The 14,309-nt window shown below is 41.7% G+C and overlaps 1 protein-coding gene across 2 annotated transcripts in view; it reads left to right on the forward strand.

Annotated features, from left to right (window-relative positions):
- Positions 1-14,309, forward strand: part of PRKCZ (protein kinase C zeta) — a 160,478-nt gene continuing 146,169 nt past the window's right edge. Inside the window, exons 1-3 of one of the 2 annotated variants that reach the window (XM_075839642.1) lie at positions 1-361; positions 2,568-2,734; positions 12,324-12,445. In XM_075839642.1, coding sequence (XP_075695757.1) covers positions 2,667-2,734; positions 12,324-12,445 — 190 coding nt within the window. In that variant the 5' untranslated portion in view covers positions 1-361; positions 2,568-2,666. The remainder of the gene's footprint in view (positions 362-2,567; positions 2,735-12,323; positions 12,446-14,309) is intronic. The other variant, XM_075839643.1, reaches the window with a different exon arrangement.

Below are 14,309 nucleotides of genomic sequence, written 5' to 3' on the forward strand. Positions count from 1 at the left end.
GTTCTCCGGACAGGGTGTTATTCGCCGGTGGAGTTATGTCGGTGTGGAGGAGAAGAGAAGATTTGGTTGAAGCAGGAAACTTGTTGATAGTGGCTTGACTCGACAGGTGCATAGGAAGGTGTCGCACTTGTATGCTATTACTGCCGCTAGCCTATAGGGGGCGTCAGCCTCAATGTAAGAAGTTCAGTCAGTAACTGGAATACATGACCCTGACCTCTCCGGAGCACCGACCCCTCGTCGTCTCTCAGCTTCTTCTTCAGTCATGTCCGGTGCTGAATTCCGCCTTCCTCCGGTTGTGTGGGCTCCGGTAGTCGGTGCTGTGGTGAGCGGAGACACTGGGAGTAGCTGCTGCTGACTTCAGGTAACTTTATATCGTCATTTCTTATTTATAGCGCTGGCCGCTTCTGCATTACTTTATAGGAGCTCTCCATCTCCTCCAGACTGTATATACAGGTGTTACACTATACATTGCGTGCTCTTCTCTCTTAAGCTTCACTTCAGGTTACTTTTAGCAATATCTGTGTCTGGGAAAGCTGGGTGGCAATGAATATGGGAAAGCTGGGTGGCAATGAACATATAGACCTGTAGCGTAAAGACTGCAGTTTCTGACCGAATTTTCTGTGTGGAAATTCTGCAGCGTATTCGCAACAACAATTTACATGCTGCAAAATAAGAATCCGCAACGCAGGTCAATTTCCGCACTTTTCTGCGTCCCCCCCCCCCCCCAGAGTGTGGATGGGATTTGTTTGAAATCTCATGCATTTTGCTACTACTGTAATACCCTGCGGAATTTCTGCATGGAAATTCCGCTGCGCATACGCTACGTGTGAACTCGCAGTTTATTTCGCAAGTAAAATACGTTTTTGATAAGTTTTACTCTACCGGTATTGTCATACGCTGCGGATTTACTGTAGGTAAACCTGCGCAGCAAGTTCGCACGTAATACGCATCGTGTGCGTGTGGCCTAAGGCCCCATGCACACGGCCGTGCCCGTAATCATGGGCCACGGCTGCGGACAAAGTATGGGAGCACGGCCCGTAAAATTGAAAAGATAGGACATGTCACACTTCTGCGGCCTGGACACCTTCACGTAAATTATTGGGAAGGTGTCCGTGGACAATAGAAGTGAATGGGTCTGTCGGGCTGGGTTCACACGACCTATTTTCAGACGTAAACGAGGCGTATTATGCCTCGTTTTATGTCTGAAAATAGGGCTACAATACGTCGGCAAACATCTGCCCGTTCATTTGAATGGGTTTGCCGACGTACTGTGCCGACGACCTGTCATTTACGCGTGCAGGACACTTCTTTGCAACGTAATTTGAGCCGTTCTTCATTGAAGTCAATGAAGAGCAGCTCAAGATTACGAGCGTCAAAGACGCCTCGCATAATACGAGGAGGAGCTTTTGCGTCTGAAACGATGCAGCTGTTTTCTCCTAAAAACAGTCTGTCTTTTCAGACGTAAAAGACAGTTCACGTGTGCACATACCCTAATTGCGGACATGGTGCGGAATACAAAACGCACCGTAGGTCAATTTCTGAGCGCATTTACGCAGCATGTGACTAACATTTGTTCAAATCTCATCCACTTTGCTGCTACTGTAGTTTGCGGCGGATTTTCCGCAACAAAATCCGTTGCGGAAAATCCGCAGTATTTCTGCTACGTGTGAACTTGCCCTAGTAGGGAGAAAAGTGTCTAGCGGGGGCAGCATGGACAAATGAATATACTTGGTCTACTGTGTAACCTTCTGTAATTCTATTGAAACAATTAAGTTAGTTTACAAGGAAATGCTTTCCATCTGTTTTCTAAAGACTCTTGTCATCATGTTTTGTTTTTACACTTTATAACGTTGACTTGAACAATTTATCCAGTTGTCTGTATATTGGTTGTGTGTTCGGACAGCACCACCTTAGATAAATATATTCCTTGCTGAAATTCTACGGCCACTGGAGATCTTGTTATGTTTATATAGGATTTATCAAAGGATTAATATATCTTTATTTTTTTTCCGGGATGTGTTCATGTTGTTCTCCTTTCTTCCCAGTGTTACGGCCTTTGGGGGAGGTTATCCAATCTAGTGCAAAGGAAAGGTGGAGCAGTTGTCCATAGCAATTAATTAATTTGAAAAATTAAAGATTGAATTAATCGTTCCTAGTAGATTTATGGAAATTGTTAATACTGTATCAGAGAAATGGCCTGATGTAAACCTTGTGAACGGATCTTGTGTAAATACAGGAGGGATTGCTAGAAGAGCTGTTCACATGAATGTGACTTCTTCCGTGTGTAATCAGACATCTTATGTAGTGTGTGTGTGTGTGTGTGTGTGTGTGTGTGTGTGTATATATATATCTATCTCTGTAAACATTCATCTGGTTTCCATACAGCCAATAAATGTATTTAATTACCATTAGATTTCATGTGTTTTAGTAATGGGCAAATTCTACAGAAGATAAATATAGCTTGAAAAAACCAAAACCCTTCCATCTAGATAAGTGTCGCTTAACCCTGTCATTGTCCTAAAACGTATTGGAATGCAAATAGTGATTCATTGTTTGTCCCTGTGTAGGAGCCCGGTCTGGTTGGATCACTACTCCTGTTTATCAGAAGAGTTCACACCGTACGCCTCCCGTGTAACAAGAATATAAAGCTGGAGTTTTTTCATATAATGCCGAGCAGAATGGGCTCCAAAATGGATTTATCGAAGGACATTAAAATGAAAGCGCACTACAATGGGTGAGTATATGAGGGGGGTACATTTTTTCTTTATTATTGGACCGAGTCCCTTTCACATGCAGTTTATTATCTATTATTGTCTGTATGGAAACAAATGTTGGGCTGGTGAAACTGACTATACAGTTAGTGGGTGGATTATGAATAGGAAGTCTAGAAAAATGTCTGCCCCCCCCCCCCCCCCATCATTTCTTTTAAATCTCACATATCTCCAGTTTTCAGATCCTCTAGAAGCTGTTATATACAAACCTGTAAACCATATTATCCGTTCCTTTGTGTATGCTGTCCTCATATAAACCGACAATTTAAGGTTTAATGACCCTTTAAGTTTATTGTACACATAGACCTGTCTACTTGTAGTATTTTGCTTATAAACATAGTGTCACATACTTTTTGCTTAAAGGGGTTATCCGGGAAATTTTATATTGATGGCCTATCAGATTGGTGGGGTGCCGGGAGTCGGACCTCCACCAATCAGCTGTCTTAAGGGACCGTTGCAATGAATGCTGCAGCCTTTTCATAGCTTACCAAGCACGTTGCCGTACACCTCCGTAGTGACTGTGTCTGGGATTGCAGTTCTGGTCCCATTCAAGTAAATTGGACTGAACTGCATTCCCGGGCACAGCTACTATGGATGTGTACGGCACTGGGACCAGTAAATGTTGACTAGGCCGCAGCGTTTCAGTCATCTTATCGCGGGGTTGTCGGGAGTTGGACCTTCAATTATCTGGTATTAAAGACCTATCCTAAGGATAGGCCATCAATATAAAATGCCTGGTGAACCACTTTTAAGGGTTCATATGAATTTAATAGATGGGTATTCCTACTCGCCAGAGCAGAGAGTCACTACGAATATTCTGGAGACCAATCCTGTCCATGGTTTACACCGCAGCAGGCCCTGGGAGTCATTGGTAAAGTCCATTGTTAATGTGCTGAACAGGGATTGTCCAAACTGAACCAGTGTACAGATTATTTAAATAAAATATATATAATATTTGTGTAAGATAGAACACCAGAAAAATGGCGGTATGCATATGCGCCCACTTGAGTTTTTCCTGCATGCTTTAAAACTATACAACGTCCGCCTGATGCAGTAAAATACTGTTGAAGAACAAATAATGCATGTGAATTTTAGCACATTAATTTTAAGTAATTGGTCATCCATAACCCTGACACCTGTGGCCCAAAAGACCAGCAAATGGTGACTGAATTTTAGCAAACACTATATTTGCCGCCTGTGTAATAAGTAAATTCAGAAAAACAACAATTTTAATTTCTCTCAACCACAAGAAGAAAACCAAAACAAGTTTGTGGCTGCAGAAGAATTTTCTTCCTCCTTTTTAGTTTTTGCAATTGAGCTCCATATCCAAACTGATGTACTGCGGAATGTTACCTTAGTCTAAGAAGATATCCCACCCTGTGCTGTATAGTACGCAGGACACCATACTGAAGGTGGCAATAAATGAGCCCACGCTCCATGTTTCCGACACAAACAAAAATTGCTTTAGTTAAATTGTCAGCGAATGTAATTTTTCAGTGATGTGTGCATTGATAAATCTCCCTACATTTTATTGCAGTTTTCAAAGCTGCTGTCGGCTGGAATACAATTCTGTGGTCAATGCATGGGAGTTAGGAAAGTCAGACCTGTTATGATCAGCTGGTTGTGACGCCATGTTTTGTTTTTTTTGTCTTCGTGAGAGAACCCCTTTTTAATGTCTGTTACCATAGCTAGATCCGTATATCTAACCTGTATATGTTTCTTGCCTGATCTGTTGGAAGATACAAAAAAATGTGCACGTTCCCTTTAATATACCTGAAGGCTAAATTGTCCAAAACTCTCCTTTTTTCTTTTACCGAATCGACCGTAATAATGTTAATGCTTCATTAAATCCCATGTATATGGTCTGTATGTGGCCTCTGCTTTTCCTCCTCTGACCCCATCTATGTTGCGCAATACTCCTTCACGGTAACTTTGGTTTATGAGCATAGCTCAGATATTTATAATTGTTGGCCGCACACTTGAGTGATCTTGTAAACATGATGTAGTTCAGAATGAGCTGCTTCCACCTGAATGCTGAAGAACATGGCATGTGGCAATTTCCCAAAATAAAATCTGGGTGTGTATAGGTATGTGTGCACACAGCCCTATTTAATTTATACATATTTATAAATATATACCAGGGACGGACAAATCCAAGCATCCATGTGACTAATACATATAGAAATGTTATTGGTTCCTGATTTCTGATTTTTTGCTATTGATGTATATGACATTCTTGCTGCTATATCACTGGTTACCTTCTATCTTTTCTTCAAAGGAGTTATCTAGGAAAACTCCTATCCGTAGTACCAGACGCACGTATGGATTTACCACCATGCCTGGATAAACATTGAAGGGGCTGTGGTTTTCTGATCGGTGAGACCCCCACCAATCACACCTTCGTGGCCTGTTCTATGGATAGGCCATCAATGTGTCCTGGAAAATACATGCCTGTGGATTTGCAGCAAAATCCGCAAGCCCCCGTCCCCCCCCAAAAAAAAGCCTGTACTATTTTTAAAGTTAACACTATACTCCCCTCCCTGACGCTCCAGTGTCAATGCGTCCCTAGTTATTACAAACAAAATGTGCACCTGCAGATTTTGTGTGTTTTTTTTTTTTTTTGTGATATCGGTGCACAAACCGCAACATAACTCAACTTGCAATTTTGTAGTTCAGAATTTATGCTCCCCATTGAAGTCTATAGGCCAAAGACGCAGCATCTCCGCACAGAATACGCAGCAAATTGACATGCTGCGGATTTGAAAGTCGCACCACATTCCACACGACTTTTCTGTAATTTTTCCGTAGTGTGAGCCTGAGATTTGCTAAAACTCATGCACTTTCCTGCTACTGTAGATGCTGTGGAATTTCCACACAGAATTCCATTGCGGAAATTCCGAAGTGTTTACGCTACATGTGAATCCAACCTAAAACTTAGACCGTATAAAACGAAACCAGACAGGCAGAAGATGCGCTGAATTTATTATGAACTGTGCACCACTGTGATAAATTTGGCGCATCTTGCTAGACATGTTAGATACTTTGTCTTCCTTACACCACACCTTGGTTAGCTTACATTAGACCAATATTTAGTGCCATGTTTTTACCACATTTAAGCCACGCTCCTTTTCGCTAAACCACACCACCTTTCTATACACTTTTCAAAACCATCTGGTGAGATGAAAAGTGTCGAAAACCCATAATAAATCTGGCGCATTTAGATTATTCCCCCGATTCTTTCAGAATTTACTATTGATTGTTATGGAGGGTCAGCAGAAGTAAATGGATATAAGACCCACTTCTACAAAGAAATGTTGGTGAAGTAAGTCTCTATTCTCACTCCGCAAACAGTGCAGTACGTTGGACGTTTGCACCAGGAAACGCTCCCGCCATATATGCTGAACGTTTCCATAGGGCCCCATTGACCTGACGTATGGCAAGAGTTTCTTTTTGACATATGTTCTGTACATTCTGCATCGACATACCTTTCTTTCTAAAAACTGTATTGAGTAGCATAATTGGCTAAGCTATCCAGTAGAGAGGCATCCCGCAAAAGAAGCACACACAATATTTTATTTCAATAGGCGACGTATCCCCTTGTAAGCCATCCGTTAACATCTCCTGATGTATACCTCCGATGTTCACTGCAAGCACAGTGTGAATAGAGACTAACTGGATGTACGCTTTCATGTTGTTTCCATGCGCAGATGATTTATGTCTGGATGACTTCTATCTTGGGTCCGTTTCTGGCAAAGAACATTTATATTGCACAGGTAGTACTTTTCCTGTGTTTGCCACTTGGTTGGATGAAGTGACAAGATTACAGCTAAGAAGCATTTAGTTTTTTTACGTATTACTGTATGTATATTATGTACGTCTTTACTATGTATTCATATCCATCACACAAGGCATGTGGGAAGTTATGCATTCCTGAAAAGATTACTAGTTTAGTTGGAATAACATGAATGATAATAGCTGTAAGTGCCGCGTACACGACGGGTGCAGCTCGTCCTACCTGAATGTGTCAGAATTTATTTTACCTTCATTTAATACTCCGATAGACGAGCCCAATACTTCCTCAATCCTGCCATTCCAAGTGTTCAGCTGACTCTCTCGAAATTAACATTTTCTGACGTATCCATTTTAAATGGCAAAGCAGTGTAAAGTTGCCCGGACGCGTTAGATAAATTTCCCCAGGATCAGACGTGTTTTAAGGCAGAGTTCTGCTGTCACATCTGCAGAAACGTACGGTCTATAGTACAGTACATTCAAAACCCCATCCACATGTAGTGGAAAAAATTGAGGTCATGCTGCAGATTGTTAATTTTGAGCATGTCAATTATGTAGTGAATGTTCACAGCAGATTTCACCCCTTTAATGTTTTGGGTAAAATCCGCATGTAACACATGTAGGTTTTGCTGCGGAATTCATGGTTGATTTCCTCTGCTACTTGGGCATTTACCCTTTGGAGGGTATGTTTATTGCTCGGTTATTGAAAAATTGTAGTTGCGATTTTAGCAGTGAGCGCGGTAATAAACCACAATTTCACCACACCGTGTGAATAGACCCTTATATGTATGGGGCAGCCTGATACTCACTTAGGAGTCAATGAGATGCTTTGTTCCCTGGGAGATCAGCTCCCTCATAGGTGTCTGGCAGCCCACTCTCCGAATGGAAATAAAGATGCATGCTCAGCTTTGTTGTGAAGGGCATATACAACGCCTGTATTTGTATTTTTTTTTTTGTCCCATTATAAAACCGTAATACAAGAAAACTAATGTACCATATGGGACCCCTGTGCTGCTACACGTATGGGTTGTCTACCCCTTCATGCTAGGAGAGGCCAGAAGCTGTGTTTTTAAAACCTGATACAAATAGACGAACAATTGAGATATTCCTCCTGTTATTCCTCTTGAAAATGTATGAACAAATTGACAACTGGGTGTTACCCCTTATCAGGCTGTGTCCCTGCACAGTCTGACACTGTTAGAATTGATTGGATGGTGTCTGAGTGTGTGGCTACCCAACCCTGTTGACAACGGGAATAGTTATGCCCAGCTGTCCATTTAGGGTATGTTCACACGAGGGCGTCCGTAACGACTGAAATTACGGGGATGTTTCAGCCTGAAAACATCCCCGTAATTTCAGCCATAACGGCATGTGTAGGCGCTTGAACGCAGCGTCAATTACGGACGTAATTGGCGCTGCTATTCATTGGAGTCAATGAATAACGGCTCCAATTATGGCCAAAGAAGTGACAGGTCACTTCTTAGACGCGGGCGTCTATTTACGCGCCGTCATTTGACAGCGGCGCGTAAATTACGCCTCGTGTGAACAGACAAACGTCTGCCCATTGCTTTCAATGGGCAGATGTTTGTCAACGCTATCGAGGCGCTATTTTCAGACGTAATTCGGGGCAAAAACGTCCGAATTACGTCCGTAAATGGGCCGTGTGAACATACCCTTATTCATACATTTCCAGGAGGAATGACAGAGGGATGGCACAATTCCGCTCCAGGACAGTTGTTTTATGTGGCATTTACTAAAACGGACATACTTGCCTATGCTTATGTCTTTGCTCTTGTTAGGCATTTGTCTAGTTGTTTATTTTAGATTTAAAATACTACACTAGTCAGGTTTTTCATAGGAGTAAATAGAAATTGTGCATTTTTGCCATGCTCTGCTCCTAGTGTTTTTTTTTTCTCTGCAGTACGGCTCGTATGTATACTTCTTCTTTTTTTTTTTTTTTTTTTTTTGTCTAAAAGATCCTCCGTGCATGCACTTACTGGTGAAATTTTGGTGCACCAAGCATTAGTCTGGTTAAACGTTAAGCTGCACACAAGACATGGTTTGTTTTATGAATGAGCCACATCACCGAGCCATGCCATAAGTGGTTTATAGGGTTTGCTAATTCACAGTATACACTTTGAGTTCGTAAATATAAGTTGTCACTAGTGATGTCACCCGTCACGCTGGATCACTTTATTTGCAGCATTTATCTTGCAGGTGACAGCCGCTCTTAGGTCACTGGCATCTGAATTCTTGTTTGTGTCATTTATATATCATCACATGTCTGTTCTTTTACTAGGCTTGCGTTATGCTGTTTTAATTGATACCTGAGCTGTTAGGGCCATAATTTATCTTGGACCGTCTTAGTAATATAGTTGGGACTGACTGATTCATCACTTAATGCTCTACAATATATTACACACTAGTGTTGTAAAGGAGAACTCCGCCCAAATACATAATTTCCTTGTCCTTTAGTCACATGAAATGTTTTAATTCTAAACCTGGTATTACATGCTCCCATAGTGATGATACAGCAGCGTTCCTCTGATCCAGGGTCCCTGAGGTCTGGCAGGTTTTGCACTAAATTAAAATCGGTGGTTCTACATTTCCAAATTCCTAATGCAAATTGTGTACTGTGCATCATGTATGCGGCCATATTACCAATCTATATTATACAAATCTGTAATATGGCGCTCATACTTTTTTATATATTTTGTCTCAGTGAATCCTTTTTGGCTTTTTTTAAAGGGCATGCTCCATCGTGCTTGTTGGTTTAGGAAGAAGCTTTGCTTTTAGGGGAGAACATAGTGCCTCATGGAAGCACCATACGAATGCCATTATACAGACCCCAAAAAGGTCCTACCCGTCCAATTTTGGCAGGACCAGACGGCCATCTATTGTGATTTTGGCCAACGTTTGTTCAGCAGATGTCCCAGTAAAAAAAAGATTTGACGTGTTGAATTTCAACATGCCCGATTTGTTTTTCCTCAAGGAAGACAAGCTGTTGCCAGAGGTGTCTGGCCGCAGCTTATTGCACTTTCCCCTTTGAGAACACGTGCACGTTAGGCCGAGCAGAGTGCATGGGGAGGTCGGCAGTAATAGCTGTCTGCCTATAGCTATTGAAGGTGTATGGATACCTTCAGCTTTGTTCACCTCTGCGTTGAGACCCCGTTCATGGGTTCCGTCTGACCTTTCCGTCAGGGGAACCCATGAACGGAATCCAAACTGAAACAAACAGAAACCATAGCTTTCAATGGTGACTGATCCGGTGCAATTGGTTTGCGTTTGTCACCGTTGTGTAAGGTTTCCGTTGTTTTGACTGAATCAATACCGTAGTCGACTGCGCTATTGATTCCATTCGCTTTTCATGACATCCTTTAAACGGATTTCATTATAGACTATGTTTGACGGATGTGTTAAACAGATGCCTGACCGTGGCATCCGTCACCATGGGCTATAATGGTATCAGTTTAATGAATACGTCATGTAAAGGGTCATGAGAGTTTGACGTATCCATAACACAGATACCATTATTGCCTATGGTTATGGATGCCGCTGTTAAAATGTAGCTAAACGTTTGACAAACTTCTGACATGTCATAGTGACATGTCAGAAGTTTGGATTGGTGGGGATCTGAGCACTGAGACCTCCACCAATCGCTAGAACGAAGCAGCTGAAGCACTCGTGTGAGCACTCAGCCGCTTCTTGTCCGGCTTTTTCCGGAAAGCCGATGTATCGGAGTACACGCTCATAGACTTTCTGTTGAGTCCGTACACGGATACATTTATTTCCGGAAAAAGCCGAGCAGACACGAAGCGGCCGAGCGCTCACGCAAGCACTTCAGCTGCTTCGTTCTAGCCATTGGTGGGGGTGTCAGTGCTCAGACCCCCACCAATCCAAACTTCTGACATGTCACTATGACATGTCAGAAGTTTGTCAAACGTTTAGCTACACTTTAAGGGATTTGTCAAAGCCAGGGTTTTTTCCCGATGTATACTTCAAACATAGGCTAAAAATACACACACGTACTTTGAAAGAATTTTTATATTTGTAAACAACAACAAAAACAAATACACAAACCAACAAAAGTCAAAAACATTACATTATATATCTAGTAATACTTGTGTATGCATCCCGCTGCTGCCCTGTATAAAGAATATGGAATTTCCCCTGTAAAGTTTAGATGAAGCTTTTGTTGAAGAAAGAATATAGTAAAAATCTATAGCCCATAGCCAAATGCTACATTTCAGGGGTATCCATAAAAGCAAGGGGCATAAATAGAAGCTATAACGCTTTGAGTGCAGAAATTTTAGTCCTCCAAAAAAGGTGTATGCGAGGACAAAGGGCAACTTGTCACAAATAATATTGGGACAACCGTGCATATAATATAAATGTAGAATTCTTGACTACAAAATCTTCACTTCTACAGGCAACTGTTTTAGTTTAGGTGTTCGTTTTTATACGGGAGGGCCAATATGTATTAATGTCATACATTTTCTATTTGGCTTAGTTAGAAGATATTTATAGAGACATTTTCACTATCTAAATGTGAATGACCTTATGACTGCAAAATCAGGTGACCTCATATTTCAATGAGACTTTCTTTAAAAATTACATGGAAGTAGTTTTCAGTTGTCAGCATATCAAAAACCACTGCGGGCATCGCTTCACTAAACTCTGCTATACATACTTCATTCTACTAAAAATCACTTCTCTCTAAGAAGAGAAGAGGAAAAAAAATGTCCTCAGGGTAGAATATCATCATGTTTTACTGAACAGTTATAGAAAATGTAAGCGGAGGAATAAATGGCGTTTACACGTGAAGTGATGACACTTTGTAAGTTGTTCTCTCTGGAAAAGTCAGCGGGTCCATGACCATGTAGCTTCCGCGGGGGGCGCAGCTGAGGGGGCTGGCGGGATAAGTGTCCTGCCTTATACCTCCCCATCCTGTGTGTGCTGCTTTAAAAGGTGTATTTCCTTCTTGGACATTTATGGTATATCCACAGGATATGTGTGTAATTGTATCTATAAATATGTAATGTATATACATGTGTATATTATATAACAGTACTATATATATTTGTGCAGTATAGCGCTACTATGAGTGTGCGGTATAGTGGTATGCTACGTTACTTTTTGAGGGGGGGGGACAAGTTTAGTTAAGGTGTGTGTGTGTGTAAATCGACAGACGTGGCATGCAACAATCGCTAATGAAGCTGTAGTAAGACAAAAGTCTGTTTAGCTGCATTAATGGCTCATGCATAAGGCAAAATACCCTGTACAATGGCACCTTGACTCCTTAATGCGCGCCTCTAATGAATTTATTCAGTAGTATGTCACCCATAAGCTACCCTGTTCAAAAAGTTGTTTAATGTGGTGTTTTTTTTTTAAATATTTAACTCTGCATGATGGACTAGCATAGTATACTATGCTATTCCACGCTTAGCGTATATGTTGGGAGCTTTATGTACACATTAAACAAAAAAAAATGATTTGTACAGGGACTAAGGTGGAAAAATATTACCACCTGTATTTCGACACATTTTAAATCACAGAATAATATGTTGTGTGAGCGCTTTCATGATGTTTCGTTTGCCATTAATATACATGGGAAGCGTTCGAGCAGATACTCTCCCGGAATGAATATTGTGATGATATCACCAGAAGAATATAACGCGCCCTGTATTGTAAATGTCAGGACTCTGACTCTTCCCTCCAACATCAATTTGTCTTACCCATCTGTTGTATGTTTGTTTTCTGCAGAGATATTCTGATCACCCGACTGGGAGCTTCGATGAATTATGATGAACTGTGCAATGAAGTGAGGGAGATGTGCAATCTACACCAGGGGCAGCCTATCACATTGAAGTGGATTGATGATGAAGGTATTGGGGTGGATATCTCGTTTTCAATAAATGAAGTACTGTTCACTCCTGCTTGCACCAAGATAAATACAGACATCCTGCAAACACCCATTGCCTCCCACCTCATATATTTTATTTCATGTACAGATTCAATTGTCTAAACAAATCTGTAAATACTCTTGTATATGTCTGCACGAAACCTGTATGTAGACCCGGAGTACCTGCAGCTCTGTCCTACAGAATCATAGGTACCCAGAGCGGTGTTTTTTTGTATGGCACTGAATTATGGAAATATTCTCTCTTGGAAGAAATGCATTTAGATTAGAATGCCTCCATAATGCGGCACTAGGCCACGATGATGCTACCTGTTGGGGTAGTGAAAACTCCTTCTGAACTACTGATAGAAAAAGGTCATCAGATGCTTGAAACTATTTTTCAAACCACCGATTGCACATTGGTGGTTTGTTTTTTGTTTTTTTTAGACTCCTTCAGAGATGAGAAAACCCCCTTAGACTCATTCAAACCTAATTGAACAGCACTAAAAAGAAAGACCTCATTTAACCATTAAAAGACCACCAAACCGGGGCGTCTGATCCTACTATGACTTCTGAATAATCATCTTTCCCGTGGGTGTCCTTGACACGCAGTCTGACAGTCGCTGCATCTTGGTCTTCCCACCTGAACCAGTGATTTTCTTTTAAATCTTCCTCCCAAGATCAGTTCATCCAACAGGTGTTTTTCATATTTGCACCTTTTAATCCTGTATTTTCTCCCTCTGTTAAATGTTAGGTAGTTGAGGTGATTTGGTAGCTCAAATATTGTGGTTAAAATAGAGGTTTAGAATAAATCTTTCTAGTCTACCTTCACATTGCAATTCTACTTTTAACACCCCCCCCAACTTCACAGCACCCAAAAAAAAGTCGCCATTTAAAGGGGTTGTCCGCTTGGAACTATTTTTTTTTTTTTTAATAGATACCCAATGAGCTAATTGTAGAGGAAATTATCAGTTCACACCTTGCGTAAATACTGCGGATTTTCCGCAACGGCATTTGTTGCGGAAAATCCGCATCAAATACAGTAGCGGCAAAGTGGATGAGATAAAACAAATCTCATCCACACACTTTGTACATAGTAAGCGGAAAAAAAACCGCTCAAATTGACCTGCGCTGCGAGGTTTTATTCTGCAGCATGTCAATTGTATACGCGTAAATGCTGCTTATTTGTTGCGGGTATTCCCATTGAATTCAGTGGGAAGCTAAATCCCGCAACAAATAGCTGTTGCGTTTTTTGCGGCGGGTTTGCAGCGATCCCGCCAAAAAAAGCCGGTTCCTTCCTCCAGCGTGTCCTCCTGGGATAACGTTTCGCCCATGTGACCACTGCAGCCAATCACAGGCTGCTGTGGTCTCCTGGTATGAAACCTCATCAACAGGCCGGCTGGTGCTACAGTTTTCCGCAGTGGATATTCCTGGCGAAAAATGGCACCACCTTTTTGGGGCGGTTTTCCATCTGGAATTCCCTGCAGCGCACAGAGCGGATACGCTGTATGCTTTTACGCAGCGTATCCGTCCTGTGTGAACTCCGCCTTAGGGTGCAGTCTCATGTGGCAGATTTTGTTGCAGAAATGTTCTGCAATTGAGATTCGGTTCCATTAATTTGAATAGAGTTGCTTCTGCCGCAGGGGCAAGGATTTCTGCAAGTTCCCTTCAGATGAATGGAACTAATTTTCAGTCGCAGAAAATTTCTGCAACGGAATCTTGCCTGCACTCTTAGGGTATGTGCACACACACTAATTACGTCCGTAATTGACGGACGTAATTCGGCCGCAAGTACCGGACCGAACACAATGCAGGGAGCCGGGCTCCTAGCATCATACTTATGTACGATG

The sequence above is a fragment of the Rhinoderma darwinii genome, chromosome 10 (genome assembly GCF_050947455.1).
Source record: "Rhinoderma darwinii isolate aRhiDar2 chromosome 10, aRhiDar2.hap1, whole genome shotgun sequence".
NCBI classification, from domain to species: Eukaryota; Metazoa; Chordata; class Amphibia; order Anura; family Rhinodermatidae; genus Rhinoderma; species Rhinoderma darwinii.